At 37.2% G+C, this 21,739-nt stretch overlaps 4 protein-coding genes across 5 annotated transcripts; 3 read left to right on the forward strand and 1 right to left on the reverse strand.

Moving 5' to 3' along the window:
- The first annotated feature begins 576 nt into the window (after window positions 1–576).
- On the forward strand, window positions 577–3,568 carry LOC111798568 (homeobox protein knotted-1-like 1). The gene is made up of 5 exons (XM_023681805.1): window positions 577–974; window positions 1,072–1,182; window positions 2,534–2,687; window positions 2,893–3,146; window positions 3,231–3,568. Exons 1-5 carry the CDS (start codon window positions 729–731, stop codon window positions 3,435–3,437), a joined length of 972 nt encoding a protein of 323 aa, XP_023537573.1. The 5' UTR covers window positions 577–728; the 3' UTR covers window positions 3,438–3,568.
- An 823-nt stretch (window positions 3,569–4,391) lies between these two features.
- LOC111798567 (pentatricopeptide repeat-containing protein At3g62470, mitochondrial-like) lies at window positions 4,392–7,475 on the forward strand. Of its 2 annotated transcripts, XR_002815718.1 has the most exons (3): window positions 4,392–6,491; window positions 6,663–6,709; window positions 7,231–7,475. XR_002815718.1 is itself a non-coding variant. In XM_023681804.1 (2 exons), exon 1 carries the CDS (start codon window positions 4,548–4,550, stop codon window positions 6,453–6,455), a length of 1,908 nt encoding a protein of 635 aa, XP_023537572.1. In that variant the 5' UTR covers window positions 4,392–4,547; the 3' UTR covers window positions 6,456–6,491; window positions 6,660–6,696. The 2 variants fall into 2 exon arrangements, 1 of the variants encoding a protein (XP_023537572.1); XM_023681804.1 differs by lacking the exon at window positions 7,231–7,475 and having other exon boundaries at window positions 6,660–6,696.
- Window positions 7,476–9,614: 2,139 nt separating this feature from the next.
- LOC111798859 (histidine kinase CKI1) lies at window positions 9,615–13,816 on the forward strand. Its single transcript, XM_023682210.1, has 6 exons — window positions 9,615–9,756; window positions 9,927–10,631; window positions 10,672–11,110; window positions 11,188–11,768; window positions 11,883–13,169; window positions 13,312–13,816. Exons 1-6 carry the CDS (start codon window positions 9,628–9,630, stop codon window positions 13,519–13,521), a joined length of 3,351 nt encoding a protein of 1,116 aa, XP_023537978.1. The 5' UTR covers window positions 9,615–9,627; the 3' UTR covers window positions 13,522–13,816.
- Window positions 13,817–16,129: 2,313 nt separating this feature from the next.
- Window positions 16,130–16,978, reverse strand: LOC111799305 (nicotianamine synthase-like). Its single transcript, XM_023682816.1, has one exon. It carries the CDS (start codon window positions 16,976–16,978, stop codon window positions 16,130–16,132), a length of 849 nt encoding a protein of 282 aa, XP_023538584.1.
- Between the last annotated feature and the right edge of the window lie 4,761 nt (window positions 16,979–21,739).

The following is a 21,739-nucleotide window of genomic DNA, read 5'->3' on the forward strand; positions in this document are numbered from 1 at the left end:
CACATCGACTAGTGTCTGCCTCTGATATCATTTGTAATAGCTTAAATCCACTACTAGCAGATATTATCCTCTTTGGGCTTCCTAGCAAAGTTTTTAAAACGTATCTTCTAGAGAGAGATTTCCACACCCTTAAATAGAATGTTTCGTTCTCCTCCCCAACCAATGTGGGATCTCACAATTCTCTCCCTTTCAAGGCCCAACGTTCTTGCTGGGACTCGTTCCCTTCTCAAATCGATGTGGGGATCCCCCAATGCACTCCCCCTTCAAGGCTCAGCATCTTTCCTAACACACTGCCTCGTGTCCACCCCTTCAGAGCTCAACCTCCTTGCTAGTGCATCACCCAGTATCTGGCTCTAATACCATTTGTAACGGTCCAAATCTACCACTAACACATATTATCCTCTTCGAGCTTCCCCTCAAAGTTTTTAAAACGCGTCTGCTAGGGAGAGGTTTCCACACTCTTTTAAAGAACTTTTCATTCTCCTCCCTAACTGACGTGTGATCTCACGTAAATATTCGATAAAAAGACCCTACAATCACTCCTTGTTTAGTTCAGAATCAGTACCATGGCAGAAATAGAAACCCCCCATGAATTTAGCCTGCTGATAACATCTCTTAGTATCATCATCATTGTAAAACAGCCTCTTTTCTTTTTTATAATCTAAACTTTCCTCTCACCTTGCAGCTTCCAAGGAGAAAGAAAGTTCATCTTCCAAGCTTTTGAAGAAATGGAAGAGTTTTACAGGCTCAACAGCTCTGTTATATCCTCATACACTAATGGAGTCGTAGCTAGTGAGGCCATTGCAAGCACTAGCTGTGGTGGAGTTCATGGAGCTCAAATGATGAACAATGAAATGATTCAGCTGGAAGCTGAGACCACTACTGGCTTGAACATGTCTGAAATCATCAAAACTCAAATTGTCAACCATCCCCTTTATTGCAAACTGGTTTCTGCTTACATTGAATGCCAAAAAGTTTGTAATTTTTTCTACTCCTCATGTTTTTAGATGCCTTTAGCAGTGTTTGAGGATGTCTTGTTGTTGAATTGTGATGTTTTTTGCTTGAATTAAGGTTGGAGCTCCACCACAAGTGGCTTGTCTTCTTGAAGAAATTGGTCGTGAAAATCACCCTCCTAGGTCATGTATTGAGCTGGGAGCTGATCCTCAACTCGACAACTTCATGGTACTTTTGTTTTCTTAAACTTTCCTAATGTCATTTTATGGTTGGAAATCATAATATCATGTAGTTTAGGTCCATACGTTACGAATTATGTTTCGTTTTAGTCCCTAAACTTAGATAATTGTTGGAAGAACTTAAATTCAAAGACTAATGACAGCGACTCGTCGAGGGCTCGACGTAGCTACATAAGAACAGCTTAATAATGGTGGCAAATCCTCATGGATTCAAATCATTTTATGCTCAGCTGTCTATGTTAATGATCTTGTCTGTCAGATTTCATGTTCATATGAGTTTCTTTCCTTCTCAAGGGGTGGATGAAAACTGAACTTGTTTGAGTTTGGAGAATCTCAATGGTAATCTGATAGATTGTTATCCGTAAGAGTTTGTAACAGACTAAGCCCACCACTAGTAGATATTGTCACCGTCAGCCTCATGGTTTTAAAACGTGTCTAATAGGGAGAAATTTCCACACTTTTATAAGGAATGCTTCGTTCTCCTCTCTAACCGACGTGGAACCTTACAATCCACTCCTACGGGGCCTAGCGTCCCAACTGGCACACCGCCTTGTGTCTGGCTCTGATACCATTTGTAAGAGCCCAAGCCCACCGCTAGTAGATATTGTTCTCTTTAGGCTTTCCCTTAAGGTTTTAAAACGTGTCTACTAGGGAGAGGCTTCCACACCCTTATAAGTAATGTTTCGTTCTCCTCTCCAATCAACGTGGGACCTCACAATTTATCCCTTTAGGGGCCAGTGTCCCTATTGGCACACCGCCCTGTGTCTGGTTCTGATACCATTTGTAACACTCCAAGCCACTGCTAGTAGATATTGTCCTCTTTAGGCTTTCCCGCAAAGTTTTAAAACGTGTCTACTAGGGAGAAGTTTCCACACCCTTATAAGGAATGCTTCGTTCTCCTCTCCAACCAATGTGAGATCTCACAATACACCCTCCTTGGGGACCCAACATCCCTGCTAGCATACCGCCCTGTGTCTGGTTCTGATACCATTTGTAACAGCCCAAGCCCACCGTTAGCAGTTATTGTCCTGTTTAGGCTTTCTCGCCTGGACTTTCCCTCAATGTTTTAAAACGCGTCTACTAGAGAGAAGTTTACACACCCTTATAAGGAATGTTTCGTTCCCCTCTCCAACCAATGTATGATCTCACAAGACAATAGAAACTTAGTGAACTTTCCGTTGTTTTTGTTCGTTTTCTTTCTCGCTTTCCATTGTTTGTTTGAAATTTGAGTTCTTTGTGATACCCTCTTAAGGGAATACATGAATTCATTAGTCTCTAGTACTTATGAACCTAAATGTTCCAAAAGATAGCTAAAAATTGAAGCTTTTTTCCCCTTAAAGGAGTCATACTGTGAAGTTCTTCATCAATACAAGAATGAGCTAACCAAGCCATTTAATGAAGCAACAATGTTCTTGACCAACATTGAATTGGAGCTAAGCAACCTATGTAAAGGATCATTTACAGCAACGTCGGATTCTCGTCCCGCCACGAACGGTACTTTCTTCTCCTCTTCATCTATAACATTCATTCAGTTCCTACAACCATGGAGATGTAATGAACTAGTTAACGAACATCGATGATACAAATCGAACGAATGTCGGTATCTTTTTCGAGTATTTATGAACATTTGATGCAAAAAAGTGGACTATGAATGTTATGAATGTGGCAATTACTCCTCTTTTGTTTCATATGTTCATAGACGAAGTAGCCGAGACGCCGGAGGACGAACCGGGCAGCTACCGGGAAGTCGAGATGCCGGGAAATCACGAGCCATTCGGCACGAGGCAAACGAACCAAGACCTCAAAGAAATGCTGCTGAAGAAATACAGTGGCTATCTAAGCAGTTTGAAGAAGGATTTCCTTAAAAAAAGGAAGAAAGAGAAGCTTCCAAAGGATGCAAGAATGGCTTTATTTGATTGGTGGAACACTCATTACAAATGGCCATATCCCACAGTAATTTTAATCCTTTCTCAGTAAAAAATATTGCACAAAGCATAAAAATTTACCAAGTATTTACCTTTTTCGTTGGTTTGACAGGAAGAGGAAAAATCAAAACTTTCTGGTATTACTGGTTTGGATCAGAAGCAGATCAATAACTGGTTCATTAACCAGCGAAAACGGCATTGGAATCCGCCCGAAGAAATGCGATTCGCGCTCATGGACAGTGTCGGGACCGGGGTCGGGGAATGCATCAAAGGTTCAAATTTTTATGACAATGGAGGAACAGGAGGCCGTGTTGTTTAGTTGAAAGTATATATTGTATGAGTACATTTAGTATCATAATCCATTTTTACCTGTTGGGTCGGATTGAGTCGTGTCAAAATTTACCGACGTTTCAATTTCATCAAACTACACATCAAATATATGTCACTCTTGTAGTCGTATTGTAACTGTTTAACTTGAACAAGGGTTATTGTGAGATCTCAGATTAGGAGGAACGAAACATTCTTTATAAGAGCGTGAAAATCTCTCTCCACTAGATGCGTTTTAAAAATTGTGAGGCTAACAACGATACGTAACGAGTCAAAGCGGACAATATCTATTAGCCGTGGGTTTGGACTTTTGCAAATGGTATCAAAACTAGACATTGGGTAGTGTGCCAACGAGGATGTTGGCTCCTAAAGGGAGTGGATTGTGAGATCTCACATCGGTTGGAGAGGGACTTGGACAAGGGTTGTTGTGAGAACCCACATTGGGATGAAACATTCCTTGTAAGATATCGGAAACTTCTCTTAGTATATGCGTTTTAAAAATTATAGAATTGACGACGATACGTAATGAGCCAAAACGGACTAGATCTGTTAATGATGGGCTTCGACTATTGCAAATGATATCAGAGCTAGACACTGGGTAGTGTGCCAACGAGGGCGCTAACTCCAAAACGGACTAGATCTGTTAATGATGGGCTTGGACTATTGCAAATGATATCAGAGCTAGACACTGGGTAGTGTGCCAACGAGGGCGCTAACTCCCAAAAAAGTGAATTATGAGATCTCACATCAGTTAAAAGAAGAATATCTGCCTGCCGTGGACCACTGGGCTAACAGTGGGTTTAGATATTAATAAAAAATTTAAAGTTGATGTTTTTTTAAATATATTTTAATTTAAAAAAAAAAATTCAAGGATAATATTAAATTTTTAAAAATCAAAGGTATTTTTTATTGATGTTTTTTTTTTATAAAATTTTGTCAAATATTTTTACGTTTAAAGTGAAGCTAAAGCCCATCATCGCCGCCGGACTGGTTTTCCACCGCTGTACTCTCCGCCGACTCAACATTCAACCACTTCACTCAATCTTCCGTCTCTTTCACTACTCTCCATCAACTCCGCCGCCGTCAAATTCATGGCAGTTCAATGTCTCTCTCTCTAACTTTCCGCAGATTTTCAAATTTCTCAGCATTCCCAGCTACCAATTCCAATGCCGCCTGTCAGATTCGACGATCCTTGGGACGAGAAGGACGAAGTTTCAGAGGGAAAATGCGCGTTCCCCGTTGTAGCTCTCTGCCCTTGTCTCGTATGTTTGATTCTCGTTCTCATGGTAGTTTTCATTCTTCTCTTTGTCAAATTCCATTTATATTGCCACACGCCTCTTCATTCTTTGTTCCTCAAGAAACAATGTTGATTGCTTTAAGTTCCCGAACGATTAATTTCAGAAATCCCCCTTTCCCCTGTTTTGATTTACTAGTTAGAGGCTTTTGCGATCGAAATTCGTACTCGGATTCTGAAATTGAATGTGAGATTAGTGAGGATGATGATCGTGAGAGTGAATCTAGGGCTAATTCGATCGAAGTTGATCGTGTATGCAAGGTGCTCGACGAATTGTTTGCTTTAGATAGAAATATGGAGGCTGTTCTTGATGAGTGTGGTATCATATTGTCTCACGATCTGGTTTTGAATGTCTTGGAAAGATTCAAACAAGCTCGTAAACCTGCATTTAGATTCTTCTGTTGGGCTGCTCATAAACCAGGATTTTCCCATGATTCCAAAACTTACAATATGATGATGACAATTTTGGGGAAGACGAGGCAGTTTGAAACCATGGTTTCATTGCTTGAAGAAATGGCTGAAAAAGAGCTTTTGACAATGGAAACTTTCACCATTTGTTTCAAATCCTTTGCAGCTGCAAAAGAGAGAAGGAAAGCTATTGGGATCTTTGAATTGATGAAGAAGTATAAATATAAAGTTGGTGTAGAAACTATAAACTGCTTGCTTGATAGTCTAGGCAGGGCAAAGCTTGGTAAAGAAGCTCAAGCCGTTTTCGAGAAGTTGTGTGGTCGGTTTACGCCGAATTTGCAAACGTACACGGTTTTGTTGAACGGTTGGTGTCGGGTTAGGAATCTAATGGAGGCTGGGAAGATATGGAATCTGATGATTGATGAAGGTTGTAAGCCTGATATTGTTGCTCATAATACCATGCTTGAAGGTTTGTTGAGGTGTAAGAAGAGGTCAGATGCTATCAAGTTGTTTGAGGTTATGAAAGCGAAAGGCCCGTCCCCTGACGTTAAAAGCTACACGATCTTGGTTCGAGATTTCTGTAAACAAAACAAGATGAAAGAAGCGGTTGAGTATTTCGAAGAAATGCAGGGGGCGGGATGTCGACCCGACACTGGAATCTATACATGTTTGATCACAGGGTTTGGGAATCAAAGAAGAATGGACATGATTTATGGGATACTAAAAGAGATGAAAACAAATGGTTGCCCACCTGATGGGAAGACCTATAATTCTCTGATCAAGTTGATGACGAACAGGCGAATGCCTGACGATGCTGGTCGGATATACAACAAGATGATTGAAAGCGGTATTAAACCAACGATCCACACGTACAACATGATGATGAAGTCCTACTTTCAAACAAGGAACTACGAAATGGGTGTTTTTGTTTGGGATGAAATGAAGCAAAAGGGGTGCTGCCCGGACGATAACTCGTACACCGTGTTCATCGGAGGGCTCATAAGTCATGGACGATGCAGCGAAGCAGGTAAGTATCTCGAGGAAATGATCGAGAAAGGAATGAAGGCTCCTCAGCTTGATTACAACAAATTTGCTGCTGATTTCTCTAGAGCTGGAAGACCTGACATTCTTGAAGAATTAGCTCAAAAACTGAAATTCTCTGGTAAATTTGAAGCATCTAATGTGATTGCACGATGGGCTGAGATGATGAGGAAGAGAGTCAAGAGAAGAACACCTAGGAACATTGTCAATGCCGATCATAGCAACCGACTGATACACGATGAACACTATTTTTCAGTCCGTCCATGAGCGGGAAAACTCGAACCTTTGACCTGCCAATCGACGGTATATACCTATGTCGACGTCGGTCGGGCTATGCTCTGGTTGATTAGTCTATCCATTGAGTACTGTATTTTAACAGCAGACTGTAAATTTATTAGAATTTCAGCTTGGTTTATTTCACATCAGTTTGATATTAATTCTGTTTTGCTTAGAGAATTTTTTCTGATGCAGCAGGTTTTGTGGATGAGTAACGGCCATAAGAAACCGAAGAGACTACTCGGGTAATTTTTCTCGATCTATTAGTCGAATATATAATCTTATCCGATACAAAATTTTTATATTTACTTTAAAACTCTTAGTTTCGTATCCTGGGGATCTTCGTCACTAATTCGTTAAACACTTATGTGACGCATTAGCTGTGCGTTACTTTTAGGGATAAGAGGTCGGGACATTAACATAGAGACACAAAAGAAAGAAAAAGCTTTGGAACCGATAAGAAACTTCTTAAGGTTAAATTCATTTATTAGAAACTTTTTAAAGTACGAAATTAATTATTCGAAGAACCCGTCACAAATCAAGCTTTTAAAAGATGAAACGAAGTTATTTACAATAAACATAGAGCAAACCGAGAAGGTTTATAACACTTCGATACCAATTTTAAATTCTTAATTCTTTTTCAAACTTTTCGTTTCCTTTTTAATTTTTTTTTAATTTTTTCTATGATTTGAATGGTTGGATTTTCCTAAACAATTTTGCTTAATTTTGTTCCAAATTGATGGTCGGATTTCAATTTTCATGGAAGGTTCAAAAAGAAGTATTCAACCTAGTGTCACAACCATACTACGAAGAGAGTAAGTTGTGACCCTCATGTCGAGCCGAGAAAGCGGCAACCCTTAGGAGGTGCCCATTGAGCCATGCGAAGGTCCCACGTAGTTGAAAAAGTATGACTGTGACACAATACTAATGTTTTAAACTGTTCGGTTATTCTTAAGTCATTGTTTAGTAATATCTGAGACGAAAATTTCTAATACGTAGATTTTGTCTAATTATTAGGAATATTTTACCATATATATTTAAAAACATTTAAATCTCTATCTACTTTTTCCTTCTTGGCTCAATTCCATATATAAATATTTGTTCATAAGGAGAGAAAAAGCTTGAAATTTTTACAGAAGAACAAGAGCGTTTTAGACTTCAACGGAGAACAAGCACAAACAAAGCCTAACAAAGCACCAGCAATTTCAAAGGTCTCTCTCTCCCTCTCCCTTACAAAAATTACTAGTTTTGTAACACGTTCGTGGAATATCGAGTTGGGTTAAAAGGATAGGTAACATGCTCGTGGAATATCAAGTTGGGTTAAGAGGATAGGTAACATACTCATGGAATATTGAGTTGGGGTAAGAGGATAGGTAACATGCTCGTGGAATATTGAGTTGGGCTAAGAGGATAGGTAAGATACTCGTGGAATATCGAGTTGGGCTAAGAGAATAGGTAACATGCTCGTGGAATATCGAGTTGGGTTAAGAGGCTAGGTAACATGCTCATGGAATATCAAGTTGGGTTAAGAGGATAGGTAACATACTCGTGGAATATCAAGTTGGGCTAAGAGGATAGGTAACATGTTCGTGGAAGAGGATAGGTAACATGCTCGTGAAATATCGAGTTAGACTAAGAGGATAGGTAACATACTCGTGGAATATCGAGTTGGGCTAAGAGGATAAGTAACATGTTCGTGGAATCTCGTAATAACGTTCATAATTATTTTTCTTTCGTTAAAATATAAGTTTAATCCTTCAATTTTGTGATTATTTAATCCCTTTTAACTTTTAAACGTGTTTAGGGTTTAGGGTTTATTTAATCAGTTTTGTTTGATATGTTTTCAATAGAATATTGAATCGGGTTAAGAGAATAGGTAACATATTCATGAAATATCGTAACAACGTTTATAATTATTTTTCCGCCATTACAATACAAGCTTAGTCCTTCAATTTTAAATTTTATGTCTATTTAATCTACGTGTCTAATAAATTAGTCTCAAAATTTTAATTTTGTATATGATATGTTTTTAACAAATATATATAAATATATATATTTTAAATGAACTTTAAAATTCCGAAAATTTGTAATTTTCAAAATTTTAGAACTTTAATTAATTTTTTTTTTCAACCTTTTGAATTAATGTAATAATTTTGTACGGAAAAAGGAAAAGAATAATTATCAATAATATGCCATTAACAGAAAATATATACAATTACCTTTTTTTTATTTTATTTTATTTCCTTAAAATTCTTTATTTAATTTGATTTATGTTTTGAATTATTTTATTTACTTTCCTTAAAATAATTTATTACACACTTTTCCTTAATTTCTTTCCTTCAAAAAATGTGATTCTCTTTTATTTATTTATTTATTTAATAAATAAAAAAAACATGGCCTGTTTTTTCCTAGGAAACATATTCTGGGTATATTTTGATTCTTTCGCATGTTTTTTTTAATATTTAGAATTATTTCCTTAACTAATAAAATCATAATCTATCATATTTATTTAACAGATTTAATTAATTTTAATTTAAAATATATTATATAAACTCATATTGTTATTATTATTATTAATTCTTTCTTTTCCCATTCACTTTATTTCCATTTATTTTTTCATTTTGCTATAATTTCATATTTTTTTTAATAAATTGTAATTATTTTAGATTTTATTATCCATAATCTGCTTTTATTATTCTTAATATTTTATTTAATTGAAATTAATGAAAATTCTCCAAAATCCCAAATTCCTTAATTTTCTCATATTTCCATTTTTGCCAATTTCAAAAGGCTAATTAATTTTTTTTTAATTATTATTTTGAATATTAATTTTTTTATTTTTCATTTGTATATTTCTTGGTGGTGAAATTAGGTAATGATTGGAAAATTCACAAGTAGAAGAAGAGAACAGCCATGAAGCTTTTCTTATTCATAATTTCAAGGCCAATTTCTTTCTCCATTTTATTGGTAAGGAATAATTCTTCCATTTAAATCCATATTCGAATTCTTTTTCTCCAAAATGACATGAATATTCGAACTTGAACCTTCATTGCAGGCATTTGTGTTACTCGTACTTCCAAGCTTGTTGATTCCATGCTGGTACGGTACGATCAAACGTATTCATTCTCATCTCCTCACGAATACCTACAATGATACCTTAGAAATGTCAATCGAGATGGAGAGAATATCGACTTCGATTCAACCAATTTATTCGTCGACAACAAGTTTAGTTAAAACTTTCGACTCATCTCTCAATGGAAGTCAGATTTCGTCTTTTGAACTGAAATCTAAGGTTAGCAGATAGATATCTACCTAATTCCTTGTTCTCAACTTGTTTAAATTCGACTATAAGAAAAAGGATCCTTGATCTTAAATGGTTGACTCGATTTGGGCTCGAAACATCGAGTAATGTCGATTACGTCTTCAAACTATTAATGTTTTGAATGTGTTTTGATCTTTCAGATTGCTCCTATGTTATTTCAAGGATTTGCAATCATTCCATACCTGACTCAAATTTCCTATATTGGGATAGATGGTCTATTCTTCTCATACTACACTGACAAAAACCAAACTTTTGCAGTCTATTCTAACTCAACCTTCACTGCCAAATTCTATCCTCCTCCTCCTCCTCCAGGAAGGGAATGGAGTTGGCGGACTCAATTAGTAAACTCCAGCACAGGGGAATTATATGGGGATATGGTAGAGACCTTACCCACAGTCACTACCAAGACGAGCTGGTTCCGAGACGCCCTGAATAACGAAGAAAGTGCCTCTGTAGGGAAAAAATGGAGCTCAGATCATGAACTTTTGTTGCTCAACACAGTCAGAGTAAATGGAAGAAATGGAGTTTTCTCATTTGGGTTTTCAATCAAAGCACTCATTGATCTGTTCTTCACTAGCATTGAACGACAAGGAGGGAGATTGTACCTGGCCAGCACTGAAGGAGAAATTCTAGTCCAAGGGTTTCAGAACATTAAGATGGTCCTTGCTAATGGTTCAGCTTCATTTCGGTTCTTGAAGCCGAATGACAATGAAACTGCTCGCGTTGAGAACGTCTCATGTCGGCCTAGGAAAGAAGCCTTTGATGCAAAGGATTATTTCTATAATCTCTTCGGTACAAACTATATGATATACTGCTCTCCACTTGAGATATTGGGCGTGCAGTTGGTAAGTCATCATTTCCAACAAGAACGTATTTCCTGAAAAGTTAAGAACATATGAATCAGTTCATAATTATAAGAATTGTCTGTTACTTATGTTTTTATTTCAGGTCTATTCATTAGTATTGCCACAGAAAGAGTTAGCTAGCCTTGTCCACAAGAGTAGTAGAATGGGACTAATTCTTCTTATACTAACAATGAGTACTACAGTTATCTCCATTTTTGGTTTCGTGTTCATAGTCATTAGAGCAGCAAACAGAGAGATGCATTTATGTGCCAAACTCATTCAACAAATGGAAGCAACTCAACAAGCAGAGAGAAAAAGTATGAACAAGAGTGTTGCTTTCACACAAGCAAGCCACGACATTCGCGCTTCTTTGGCAGGAATTATTGGCTTGATTGAGATATGCCATAACGAAGCTGCCCCAGGTTCAGATTTAAACATAAACCTAAAACAGATGGATGGTTGTACAAAGGATCTTCTAGGTAATTCACATTCAAAACTTGAACATTCATCTCCTTGATTGTCAAACATATAAAAATTTGGTTATAATCTATTTCAGCCATATTGAACTCTATTTTGGATACAAGCAAGATTGAAGCAGGAAAAACACAGCTTGAGGAAGAAGAATTTAATTTGAGTCAACTTCTTGAGGATGTGGTAGATTTGTATCATCCAGTGGGAATGAAGAAAGGAATAGACATAGTGTTAGATCCTTATGATGGCTCCATTATCAACTTTTCACAAGTGAAAGGTGATAGAGGAAAGCTTAAACAAGTGTTGTGCAATTTACTAAGCAATTCTGTTAAATTTACTTCCGAAGGCCACGTAACTGTTCGAGCGTGGGTGAAGAATTTACCTGATATGCAGAATAAGTTGATTCCTTCGAATCACAATGGTGAAATATTGAAGCATCTATCCTTCTTATTATGCAAGGACACACCAACATTACGAGAACAGCAAACCGCAGATAATGGAGTTCATTTGAATCCTAATTGTTATGAATTTATATTTGAGATAGATGACACAGGGAAAGGCATTCCTAAAGAGAAGCGGAAATTGGTTTTCGAGAACTACGTCCAGGTAAAGGAAACAGCTCAGGGACAAGGAACTGGCTTGGGACTTGGCATTGTTCAATCTTTGGTATGTAACTTTCCCTCGTGTATCTTGCTAATTTGCTACTAAATGTTTAAGTTGAAGCTCAGCTCATTACGTAGATCAAAGAAATTTCAAGTACATTTGTTTCTATTATTGAAGGTACGCTTGATGGGAGGGGATATAGAAATTTTAGACAAAGAGATTGGAGCAAAGGGAACATGCTTCAGGTTCAGTGTTCTTCTTAATGTTTCAGAGGGCAACATCAATTCTGGTAATAACACATGTCAATCATTGGCTGCCCCAAAACTGACATTTCGAGCCCCCAGTCCAAGTCCCCGTTCCCCTAGACCAATCCAAACTACTAGTTTAAAAACCGAAACATCTCGTGTCCTTCTCTTAATTCGAAACGATCAACGAAGAATGATATGCAAGAAATTCATGGAAAGTCTTGGAGTAAGAGTAATGGCTATGAATCAGTGGGAGCAACTTCTTTTCACTCTACAGAAAATATTAGAGAAACAGAGCCATTCTAGGCACAGCCCAAGAGGCAGGTCAGGTAATAGTTCATCAAGTGATTACCTAAACAAATCAGCATCTGGTAACTCCAGCAATGGGCTAAATACAAATGCTTCTTTGGGTGCAATGAAAGAAGAGACAAATTACTTGCTTTCAGTATTCAAAAAGACTAGTCCCAAAGGTGGAATTACCTTCATCTTGATTGTAATCGATGCCGGTGCAGGACCATTCACAGAAATATGCAATATGGTGTCTAATTTTAGAACTGGACTTCAAGAGGCCTATTGTAAGGTTGTTTGGCTGGTGGAGAATCAAATGTCACACATCGTCAACCACAAGGGGCTAGACTCGAACATTTTGGAGTTCAATGATGTTGTTATATCCAGACCTTTTCATGGTTCTCGTTTGTATGAAGTGATAAGACTTCTTCCAGAGTTTGGAGGCACATTACAAGGCAGAGAAAGTAGTAGATTATATCAGAGTGACAGTGTTCCAAAAGATCCAAGTTCATCCCTAAACGAATATCGTGGTAAGGCCAAGGAGAGGATTTCACCAAATTTTAGAGACCAAATTGCAACAAGAGTACAACAAGAAACAAAATCAAGCACGGGGACCTCCCCAAAGAATTTGTCATTGAATCAAATTCATTCTTTTTTAGGCTCAAAGACTAGAATCTCACCAGTTAGTGGGCAGCAAAGTCAACACCAAGAAATACAAAAACCTCTAGGTGGGAAAAAAATCTTGGTTGCAGAGGACAATGTAGTGTTACAAAGACTAGCTAGATTGAACCTTGAAAAACTTGGCGCAACTGTTGAGATATGTGAAAACGGAGAGGCAGCTTTGGAGTTCGTTTGCAATGGCTTAGGCAATCAGCGAAAACACGGAGCTTCAAATATTCTTCCTTACGACTACATACTAATGGACTGTGAGGTAAGAACTTAGCTACTAAATGGAAATGCACTCATTATCCTACTTCCAACTAGAACATATTTGCAAATGATCAAGTTTTTAGCTTCCTGCAATAATTTATGTTCATTTGAGATTGATTTTTATGAGAATTTGCATATGGTAGATGCCAGTAATGGATGGATATGAAGCAACTAGACAGATAAGGAAGGTGGAAAGAGATTACAACACTCACATTCCAATTATTGCACTGACTGCCCATGCATCAGGAGAAGAAGCACGAAGAACAATTGAAGCTGGAATGGATGTTCATTTAGGCAAGCCACTGAAAAAAGAGAGCCTACTAGAAGCCATTAAATGTATCCATAGTAAATAATGTTCTTCTTTCAATTAGCAGATTAAACTATAAAATCTCAATGATTCATAGGATATAATATATATGTACAACTAATGAATTCAATGCTCGTGTTGTTTTATGTGTTTGGACATGTTAGAGAGATAATCAAATGACTCTGTTATCTCAAGGTTTTGATAAGCCAAAATAGACCTATCCTTCTGCCAAATCAAATCCTTGAATATGGATCCAAAAGAAACCACACGTAACAATTATAAAAAGATACTCAAAACAGGACGAACAAACACAAATTTGAATATCGATGGTAACGGCCCAAATCCACACCCTTATAAAAGGAAGGGTCTTTTTTAGGCTTCCCCTCAAGGCTTTAAAACGCATCTGCTAGGGGAAGATTTCCACACCCTTATAAAAGGAAGGGTGTTTTGTTCTCTTTCCCAACCAATGTGGGACATCACAATTCACCCCCCTTCGGGGCTCAGCGTCCTCGCTGGCACTCTTTCCTTTCTCCAATCGATGTGGGACCCCGCCAAATCCACCCCCCTTTAGGGCCCAGCGTCCTTACTGGCACACCGTCTCGTGTCTACCCCCTTTGGGGAACAACCTCCTCGCTCGCACATAGTCCGGTGTCTGGCTCTGATACCATTTGTAATGGCCCAGATCCATTGCTAGCCGATATTGTCTTCTTTGGGCTTTCCCTTTCAGGCTTCCCCTCAAGGCTTTAAAACGTGTATGCTAGGGGAAGGTTTCCACACCCTTATAAAGGGAAGGGTGTTTTGTTCTCCTCCCCAACAAATGTGGGACATCACATCGATCAACATCTTTTTGTTTCCACAGATCCAAAACATTCAATATCAATACGAGACGTTAATCAATATTTACATTATACTATAAAAATATGAATGGAATACTAACAAAATACAACTTAAAATGTGTGAAATGTTGTAAAGAATTCAATTGACAGAAGCCTGAACGTTTCGATTAATATCATCACATCCTTGCTTAAAGATCATCCAGAGATTTGTAATATATGTCTCACAGAAACAACAAAACTCCAATATTCAAACAAAATGTTTCACAGAATCTGAACAACTATCAAGAAATAGTTCAACTAGAAAACCTTTATTTCTATCCATATACTTGGATTCAATTTGTCAATTTTCACCTTAAATTTTCAATTCCTAAACATTAAATTTCACGAAAATGAACTCAAATTCTTGACCTACTTTTCTCTTACCTACTTCAATCCGTAGTAGCTCGATGAAATCCTTTTTCCTTGAAAATGAAGATTCCAGCTTCCTTCCACCGCCGGCGTACACCGTTCTTAGAAGCTGATGAGATCTGGCCGTCGATTGCATCTTCCTTATCAAATCGAGAGATTTCTCCCATCAAAAACACCGAAATTCCTGAAAAAAGCATGACGTTTGCCGACAATTTGAATCATAGACCTCAAAAACGGAGAAATTCAATAGGAATAAGAGAAATCAGAGAAGAACAAAATTCTCGATCATCATTTAAATTAATTGACGATTTTCTTAAATGGAAAATGATTATTAAATTTAAAATAAAATAAAAAAAATTAATATTAAAATTTTATTTACAAGACATTAAATAAATTTAAATATATTTTAAAAATATATATGAGAAATACACTATTAGGATCATATTACTCACACACTCGATCTAGATGAAGAACAAAAGAGACCGTATAGCTGTAAGTCTTTCTTAACTATTATATTTTCAAGATTAGTCTCGTGGTCTCGGTTCATTCATGTACTTCTCTTTTACTCGGTGTCACAACTTACGTGATCATTTTATATTTTTTATAATATTTGACATGACTTGAAATTACCGAAATAATTTTGGAGAAACACGGTTAACTTTAATAACACAGAATTAGCATTACAGGTGTATACAGGTCGGATTGAATTGAACCAACCTGAATTTTCAGGTTATTTGGGTCGGTGACGTGAATGACCTGAATAAAATATGATGGTCACGTTTAACTCAAATATCAAACATTTACGAGTTACGACACATTACTAACATCTGTTACAAACAATAAATATGCTCTTAAAAGTAGAGTTGGGTTGAAAATCTTATTGTTAGGTTGGTCGGGTTGACCCAACTAAAAAAGTTCAAACCAGCAAACCGAACCGAACTTATTCATATAATAAACAAATTATTTAACTCTCGATCGACTATAATCACAATAATCGGAATCTTAGATAATTGATCGGCCATATTAAAAGTTTTGAGGCCACATCAAATGGAAATGATCCCGTTAAATAAAAAGTAATCACTAATTATATAATTATATTAGTAAGGTTATCACGATCCACTTTTCAAACGTTTGAATTACAGATCACGACGTGAATTGACAGATGGATACCGAAAAATACGGTAAAATTCTTATATGAAAACAACACAGTATTATAAATATTTATATATCGAAAAAACTACTAGGAGAGACAGATGACTCGGGTGGACAACTCATGTACTAAGGTTTTCATTTGTTGCGAATTTTATTTCAATGAAATGCTCACCGGCTTACATAGATCCTCTTTTTTTCCGTGTCATAGGATCATAATTAAGTATAGATAATAATTATATAATAACGTTTTAAATCACATTATAATCGAGCCAACACGATCGAATTGACAACATCATCAGTAGGATGAAACGTTGTAAGAATCTCAAACCCTCGAAGATCAGAAGCTTCCACCACTGGATAAAGAAACGCACGTGCACCATACGCGCTTCTCAACATCAACAACGAGCCACTAGTCATGTTCTTACGTAAATGCTCGATTACCTTAACTTTCTCCTCTTTCTCCATTCCCACCAACGCTGCCAAAAAAACCACCTCGAACTCTCTCAACATGTTCGAGGTGACGTCCATGATATCAGTAGTGTGGAACAACATCCGCTTCGACAAGTCCACGTCGCTTGCCACGAGTGCCATAGCCTTGGCATTAGCGGATGAGTCGACATCAAAGTTGTGAAACTCGGTCGTTGGGAGGTATTTCAAAGCCATGATGATGGACGAGAACGGGAGAGCACCAGAGCCAATGAATGCCACTTTGGACGGTGGAGAGGATGATATGTAACGGGTGAGAATGGAGAATTCGAGATGGGTTAGTTTGAGGTAGTTGGAGTAGTAAGGGAAAAGGGAGAGATGGTCAAGAGGGTTCTGGTGGGAGGCTAAGATGGTCGAGTAATGGTGCTCGAGTAAGCCCTCGGCTTGGCCGCAGAGCTTGATGAGATGGGATCTCATGGTTTGGACGGTGGAGCTGAGGTTCGAGACGTCGATGAGCGGCGGAGACGGAGGAGGAGGCGGCGGAGGGGTGCAGGTGAGGACGAGCTGAGAGAAGAGGGAGTTGACATGTTTGGAGGGTTGGAGGCTTTGGAGAGTGGAGATTTTGTGGTAAAGTTCTGAGACCTTTTGGACCAAAAGGAGCCCTTCGCCGTCGCAACACATGGTGATAGTTGAAAGAAGAAGAAAAGGAAGAGACTTTGTTGGTAGATGTCTAGTGTTCAACAATGGAGTTCCTTTTATAGGTGAAAAGGTTTATGGGTTCGTAACTTGGGTTGGGTTGGGTGGGGTCGGGTTAAGACATTATGGGTTCGTAAGTTGGATTGGGTGGGGCCGGATTAAGACATTTTTCGAGTTGTAAACCTTAATTAAATTAACCCGATTCAACTATAAAACTGTTTATTTTTCGGTATAAGAGTTGGCTTCATAAGTTGGGTCGGGTTAAGACATTTTTCGAGTTGTAAACCCTAATTAACTCAGTCTGATTCAACTATGAAACTATTTATTTTTCGGTATAAGATTTGGGTTCGTTAGTTGGGTCGAGTCGGGTCGGGTTAATACATTTTTCGAGTTGTAAACCCTAATTAACTAAACCCGGCTCAACCATAAAACTATTTATTTTCAGTGAAAAGGTTTATGGGTTTGTAAGTGGGGTCGGGTGGGGTCGGGTTAAGACAGTTTTCGAGTGGTAAACCTCAATTAACTCAACCTGATTCAACCATAACACTGTTTCTTTTTCGGTATGAGATTTGGGTTCGTAAGTTGGGTCGGGTTAAGATATTTCTCGAGTTGTAACCACTGATTAACTCAACCCGACTCAACTGTAAAACTGTTTATTTTTTAGTATAAGATTAGCAATTTAATTTTTCAATATATGTTTTGTTTTATGAAAAGGTTTATGGGTTCGTAGGTCGGGTTGAGTTGGGTTGGGTTAATACATTTCTTCAATTGTAAACCCTAATTAACTAAATCCGGCTCAACCATAAAATTTATTTTTAGTGAAAAGGTTTATGGGTTTGTAAGTTGGGTCGGGTGGGGTCGGGTTAAGAAATTTTTTGAATTGTAAACCCTAATTAACTCAACCCGATTCAACCATAAAACTATTTATTTTTCGGTATAAGATTTGGGTTCGTAAGTTGGGTCGGGTTAAGACATTTCTCGAGTTATAAACCCTAATTAACCGATTCAACCATAAAACTGTTTGTTTTTCGGTATAAGAATTGCAGTTTAATTTTTCAATATATATTTTGTTTTATGAAAAGGTTTATGGGTTCGAAAGTTCGGTTGAGTTAGGTTAGGTTAAAGACATTTCTACAATTGTAAACCCTAATTAACTCAGACTCATTATTAAATTTTCCACGTCATCAATTTTTTAATATTAGATATCAGAAAATATATATATTCACTTATAAAAATTTTATTTTCTTTTAATTATTTTATTTATTTTCTTATTTATTGTTTGGGTTTTTTTGTCATTTATTATTATTATTTTAAAATATTTGTGAAAAGACGAAATTGCCCTTATATATTATAATTAGGTTTCCTAAAATGGTAGAGCTTGCATGCGTTATTTATAATATAGTGTATTATGTCGACATTCCTAATTTAGATTTGATTATGATTAGGTGTATTTTTCAATTCATTGGCTCAAAAATATTAATCTTAATTAAATCATTATTAATCCCTCCAATATCGATATAAATTTTAATTAATATAACAGCTTTGTCTTTTTCATTATCGAGTGGTTTACAACGATTATCCCTCTAGCTCAACCCGGGAGATACTTAAAGCGTTTGAATTTGCTGATTACCAAAGACTAGAAATTGTTTTTAAAAATTTATCGTTAAAAGATGATACTGAAGGGAAATTCACGGGAAAATTCTCGAGAGAAAGTTGAAATTACGAAATTGCCCTCATATTTAAAATGTTCATATTTGACGTCCAAAATTAATTAAAGTGATTCATAATCTGTAATTTTAAGTAATTTGTTAGGAGAGATATTATTCTTATTCTATATTTATATTTCTCTAATTTTCTCTCCCGTCTATTTAATCTCTAAATTTTTTAAATTATAAATTAGTCCATAACTTCGATTTTTTTTCAAAATATATGAAATTTTGTATATAAAACGTGAGACATCTGGAGGTTTTGTGTCTATTTAGCCTCTAAACTTTCAAAATTACAAATTAGTCCATAAACTTCAATTTTTCCAGAATTTACCGATTTACAAATTTTGTCATTTTTTAGCTTTTCTTCTGCATTTCCAGTTAAACTTTTAAAAACGGTTCTACTACAAAATTTAAAAACAGGTCTACCAAGAAATTTCCACATCCTTATAAAGAATGCTCCGTTCTTCTCTTCAACTAACGTGGAATTTCACGTAGAACAGATTTTCACACCCTTATAAAGAATGTTCCGTTCTCCTCTTCAACTGACGTGGAATCTCACGTAGAACAGGTTTTCACACCCTTATAAAGAATGTTTCATTCTCCTCTTCAACTGACGTGGAATCTCACGTAGAACAGGTTTTCACACCCTTATAAAGAATGCTCCGTTCTCCTCTTCAACTAACGTGGAATTTCACGTAGAACAGATTTTCACACCCTTATAAAGAATGTTCCATTCTTCTCTTCAACTGACGTGGAATCTCACGTAGAACAGGTTTCCACACCCTTATAAAGAATGCTCCGTTCTCCTCTGCAACTAACGTGGAATTTCACGTAGAACAGATTTTCACACCCTTATAAAGAATGTTCCATTCTCCTCTTCAACTGACGTGGAATCTCACGTAGAACAGGTTTTCACACCCTTATAAAGAATGCTTCGTTCTCCTCTTCAACTAATGTGGAATTTCACGTAGAACAGATTTTCACACCCTTATAAAGAATGTTCCGTTCTCCTCTTCAACTGACGTGGAATCTCACGTAGAACAGGTTTTCACACCCTTATAAAGAATGTTTCGTTCTCCTCTTCAACTAACGTGGAATTTCACGTAGAACAGATTTTCACACCCTTATAAAGAATGTTCCATTCTCCTCTTCAACTGACGTGGAATCTCACGTAGAACAGGTTTTCACACCCTTATAAAGAATGCTTCGTTCTCCTCTTCAACTAATGTGGAATTTCACGTAGAACAGATTTTCACACCCTTATAAAGAATGTTCCGTTCTCCTCTTCAACTGACGTGGAATCTCACGTAGAACAGGTTTTCACACCCTTATAAAGAATGCTTCGTTCTCCTCTTCAACTAATGTGGAATTTCACGTAGAACAGATTTTCACACCCTTATAAAGAATGTTCCATTCTCCTCTTCAACTGACGTGGAATCTCACGTAGAACAGGTTTTCACACCCTTATAAAGAATGCTCCGTTCTCCTCTTCAACTAACGTGGAATTTCACGTAGAACAGATTTTCACACCCTTATAAAGAATGTTCCATTCTTCTCTTCAACTGACGTGGAATCTCACGTAGAACAGGTTTCCACACCCTTATAAAGAATGCTCCGTTCTCCTCTGCAACTAACGTGGAATTTCACGTAGAACAGATTTTCACACCCTTATAAAGAATGTTCCATTCTCCTCTTCAACTGACGTGGAATCTCACGTAGAACAGGTTTTCACACCCTTATAAAGAATGCTTCGTTCTCCTTTTCAACTAATGTGGAATTTCACGTAGAACAGATTTTCACACCCTTATAAAGAATGCTCCGTTCTCCTCTTCAACTGACGTGGAATCTCACGTAGAACAGATTTTCACACCCCTATAAAGAATGCTTCGTTCTCCTCTCCAACTGACGTAGAATCTCACGTAAAATTAAAATTTTATCTAATAAACATTTTTTAAAGTTCAAACATAAAATATTTCTCAAAAAAATAAAAAATTAACAATATGAATCAAATCCCATAAAAAGACAATAATTGAAACCATTTTTTTAAAAAAATAATGGATTGTGATTCAATGATGGCTTATACACTTCCATGGTGGAGTAAAAGTAAGGGTTCCATTGCCTTTCTTTTGATCGTTGTTATTTGTATCTCTAAAGTTTGGCCTTTTGAACGCCCATTAGCCTTTCAAACCCAAAGTGGGAGTGATTTATAAATCAAAGTGTGTGCATTGCATGCCACCATGTGCTCACCACACATGTTTGCATGTCTTGCTTCTTCCCAAGCCCACCAAGAACCTCGCCTCAAAGAAGATTATCGAAACCGAAACTGACCCCACAAAGTAATCATATCGTGTTTTGTTTTAACACGATATGTTCTAGAGGTTCATGATGCACTGAGCTATGTCTACTTATATGTATCGTTTGTTTCGACTTGTTATGTTCGATATGTTGATGCACTGAAAGATGATATGGTTATGTTTACTTTCTTTTGTTTTTGCAAGTTATTTGTGAGATCCTATATTGATTGGGGAGGAGAACGAAACATTCTTTATAAAGGAGTGGAAACCTCTCCCTGATAAATGCGTTTTGAAAACTTTGAGGGGAAGCCTGAAAGGGAAAGCATAAAGAGGACAATATCTACTAGAGGTGGGTTTGGGCCGCTACAAATGGTATTAGAGCCAGACACGAGGCGATGTGCCAGTGAGAAGGCTGGCCCCGAAGGCGGGTGGACATAAGGCGATATGCCAACAAGGACACTGGACCCCAAAGGGAGTGGACACAAAGTGGTGTGCCAGCAAAAATATTGGGCTGCGAAGGGGTGGATTGTGAGATCCCACATTAGTTGGGGAGGAGAACGAAACTTGTTTATAAAAGTGTGAAAACCTCTCCCTAACATAGACATTTTAAAAACATTGAGGGGAAGCCCAAAGAGAACAATATCTGCTAGCGGTAGACTTGGACCGTTACATTATTATAGATCTTGATGATGCACCACCCCTCCCCCGCCCCTAATCACACACCACGTTTTTGTCTGCCCTAA

The sequence above is a fragment of the Cucurbita pepo genome, chromosome LG07 (assembly GCF_002806865.2).
Source record: "Cucurbita pepo subsp. pepo cultivar mu-cu-16 chromosome LG07, ASM280686v2, whole genome shotgun sequence".
In the NCBI taxonomy this organism is placed as follows: domain Eukaryota; kingdom Viridiplantae; phylum Streptophyta; class Magnoliopsida; order Cucurbitales; family Cucurbitaceae; genus Cucurbita; species Cucurbita pepo.

Excerpts from the sequence above, each read along its gene's own strand:
- LOC111798568 (XM_023681805.1), top strand. The coding sequence starts at position 729 with ATGGAAGAGTTTTACAGGCTCAACAGCTCTGTTATATCCTCATACACT. Across the intron at positions 975-1,071 it reads CTTACATTGAATGCCAAAAA|GTTGGAGCTCCACCACAAGT; the intron begins GTTTGTAATTTT and ends GCTTGAATTAAG. Across the intron at positions 2,688-2,892 it reads TTCTCGTCCCGCCACGAACG|ACGAAGTAGCCGAGACGCCG; the intron begins GTACTTTCTTCT and ends ATATGTTCATAG.
- LOC111798567 (XM_023681804.1), top strand. The coding sequence starts at position 4,548 with ATGTCTCTCTCTCTAACTTTCCGCAGATTTTCAAATTTCTCAGCATTC.
- LOC111798859 (XM_023682210.1), top strand. The coding sequence starts at position 9,628 with ATGTCAATCGAGATGGAGAGAATATCGACTTCGATTCAACCAATTTAT. Across the intron at positions 9,757-9,926 it reads CTTTTGAACTGAAATCTAAG|ATTGCTCCTATGTTATTTCA; the intron begins GTTAGCAGATAG and ends TTGATCTTTCAG. Across the intron at positions 13,170-13,311 it reads ACATACTAATGGACTGTGAG|ATGCCAGTAATGGATGGATA; the intron begins GTAAGAACTTAG and ends TGCATATGGTAG.
- LOC111799305 (XM_023682816.1), bottom strand. The coding sequence starts at position 16,978 with ATGTGTTGCGACGGCGAAGGGCTCCTTTTGGTCCAAAAGGTCTCAGAA.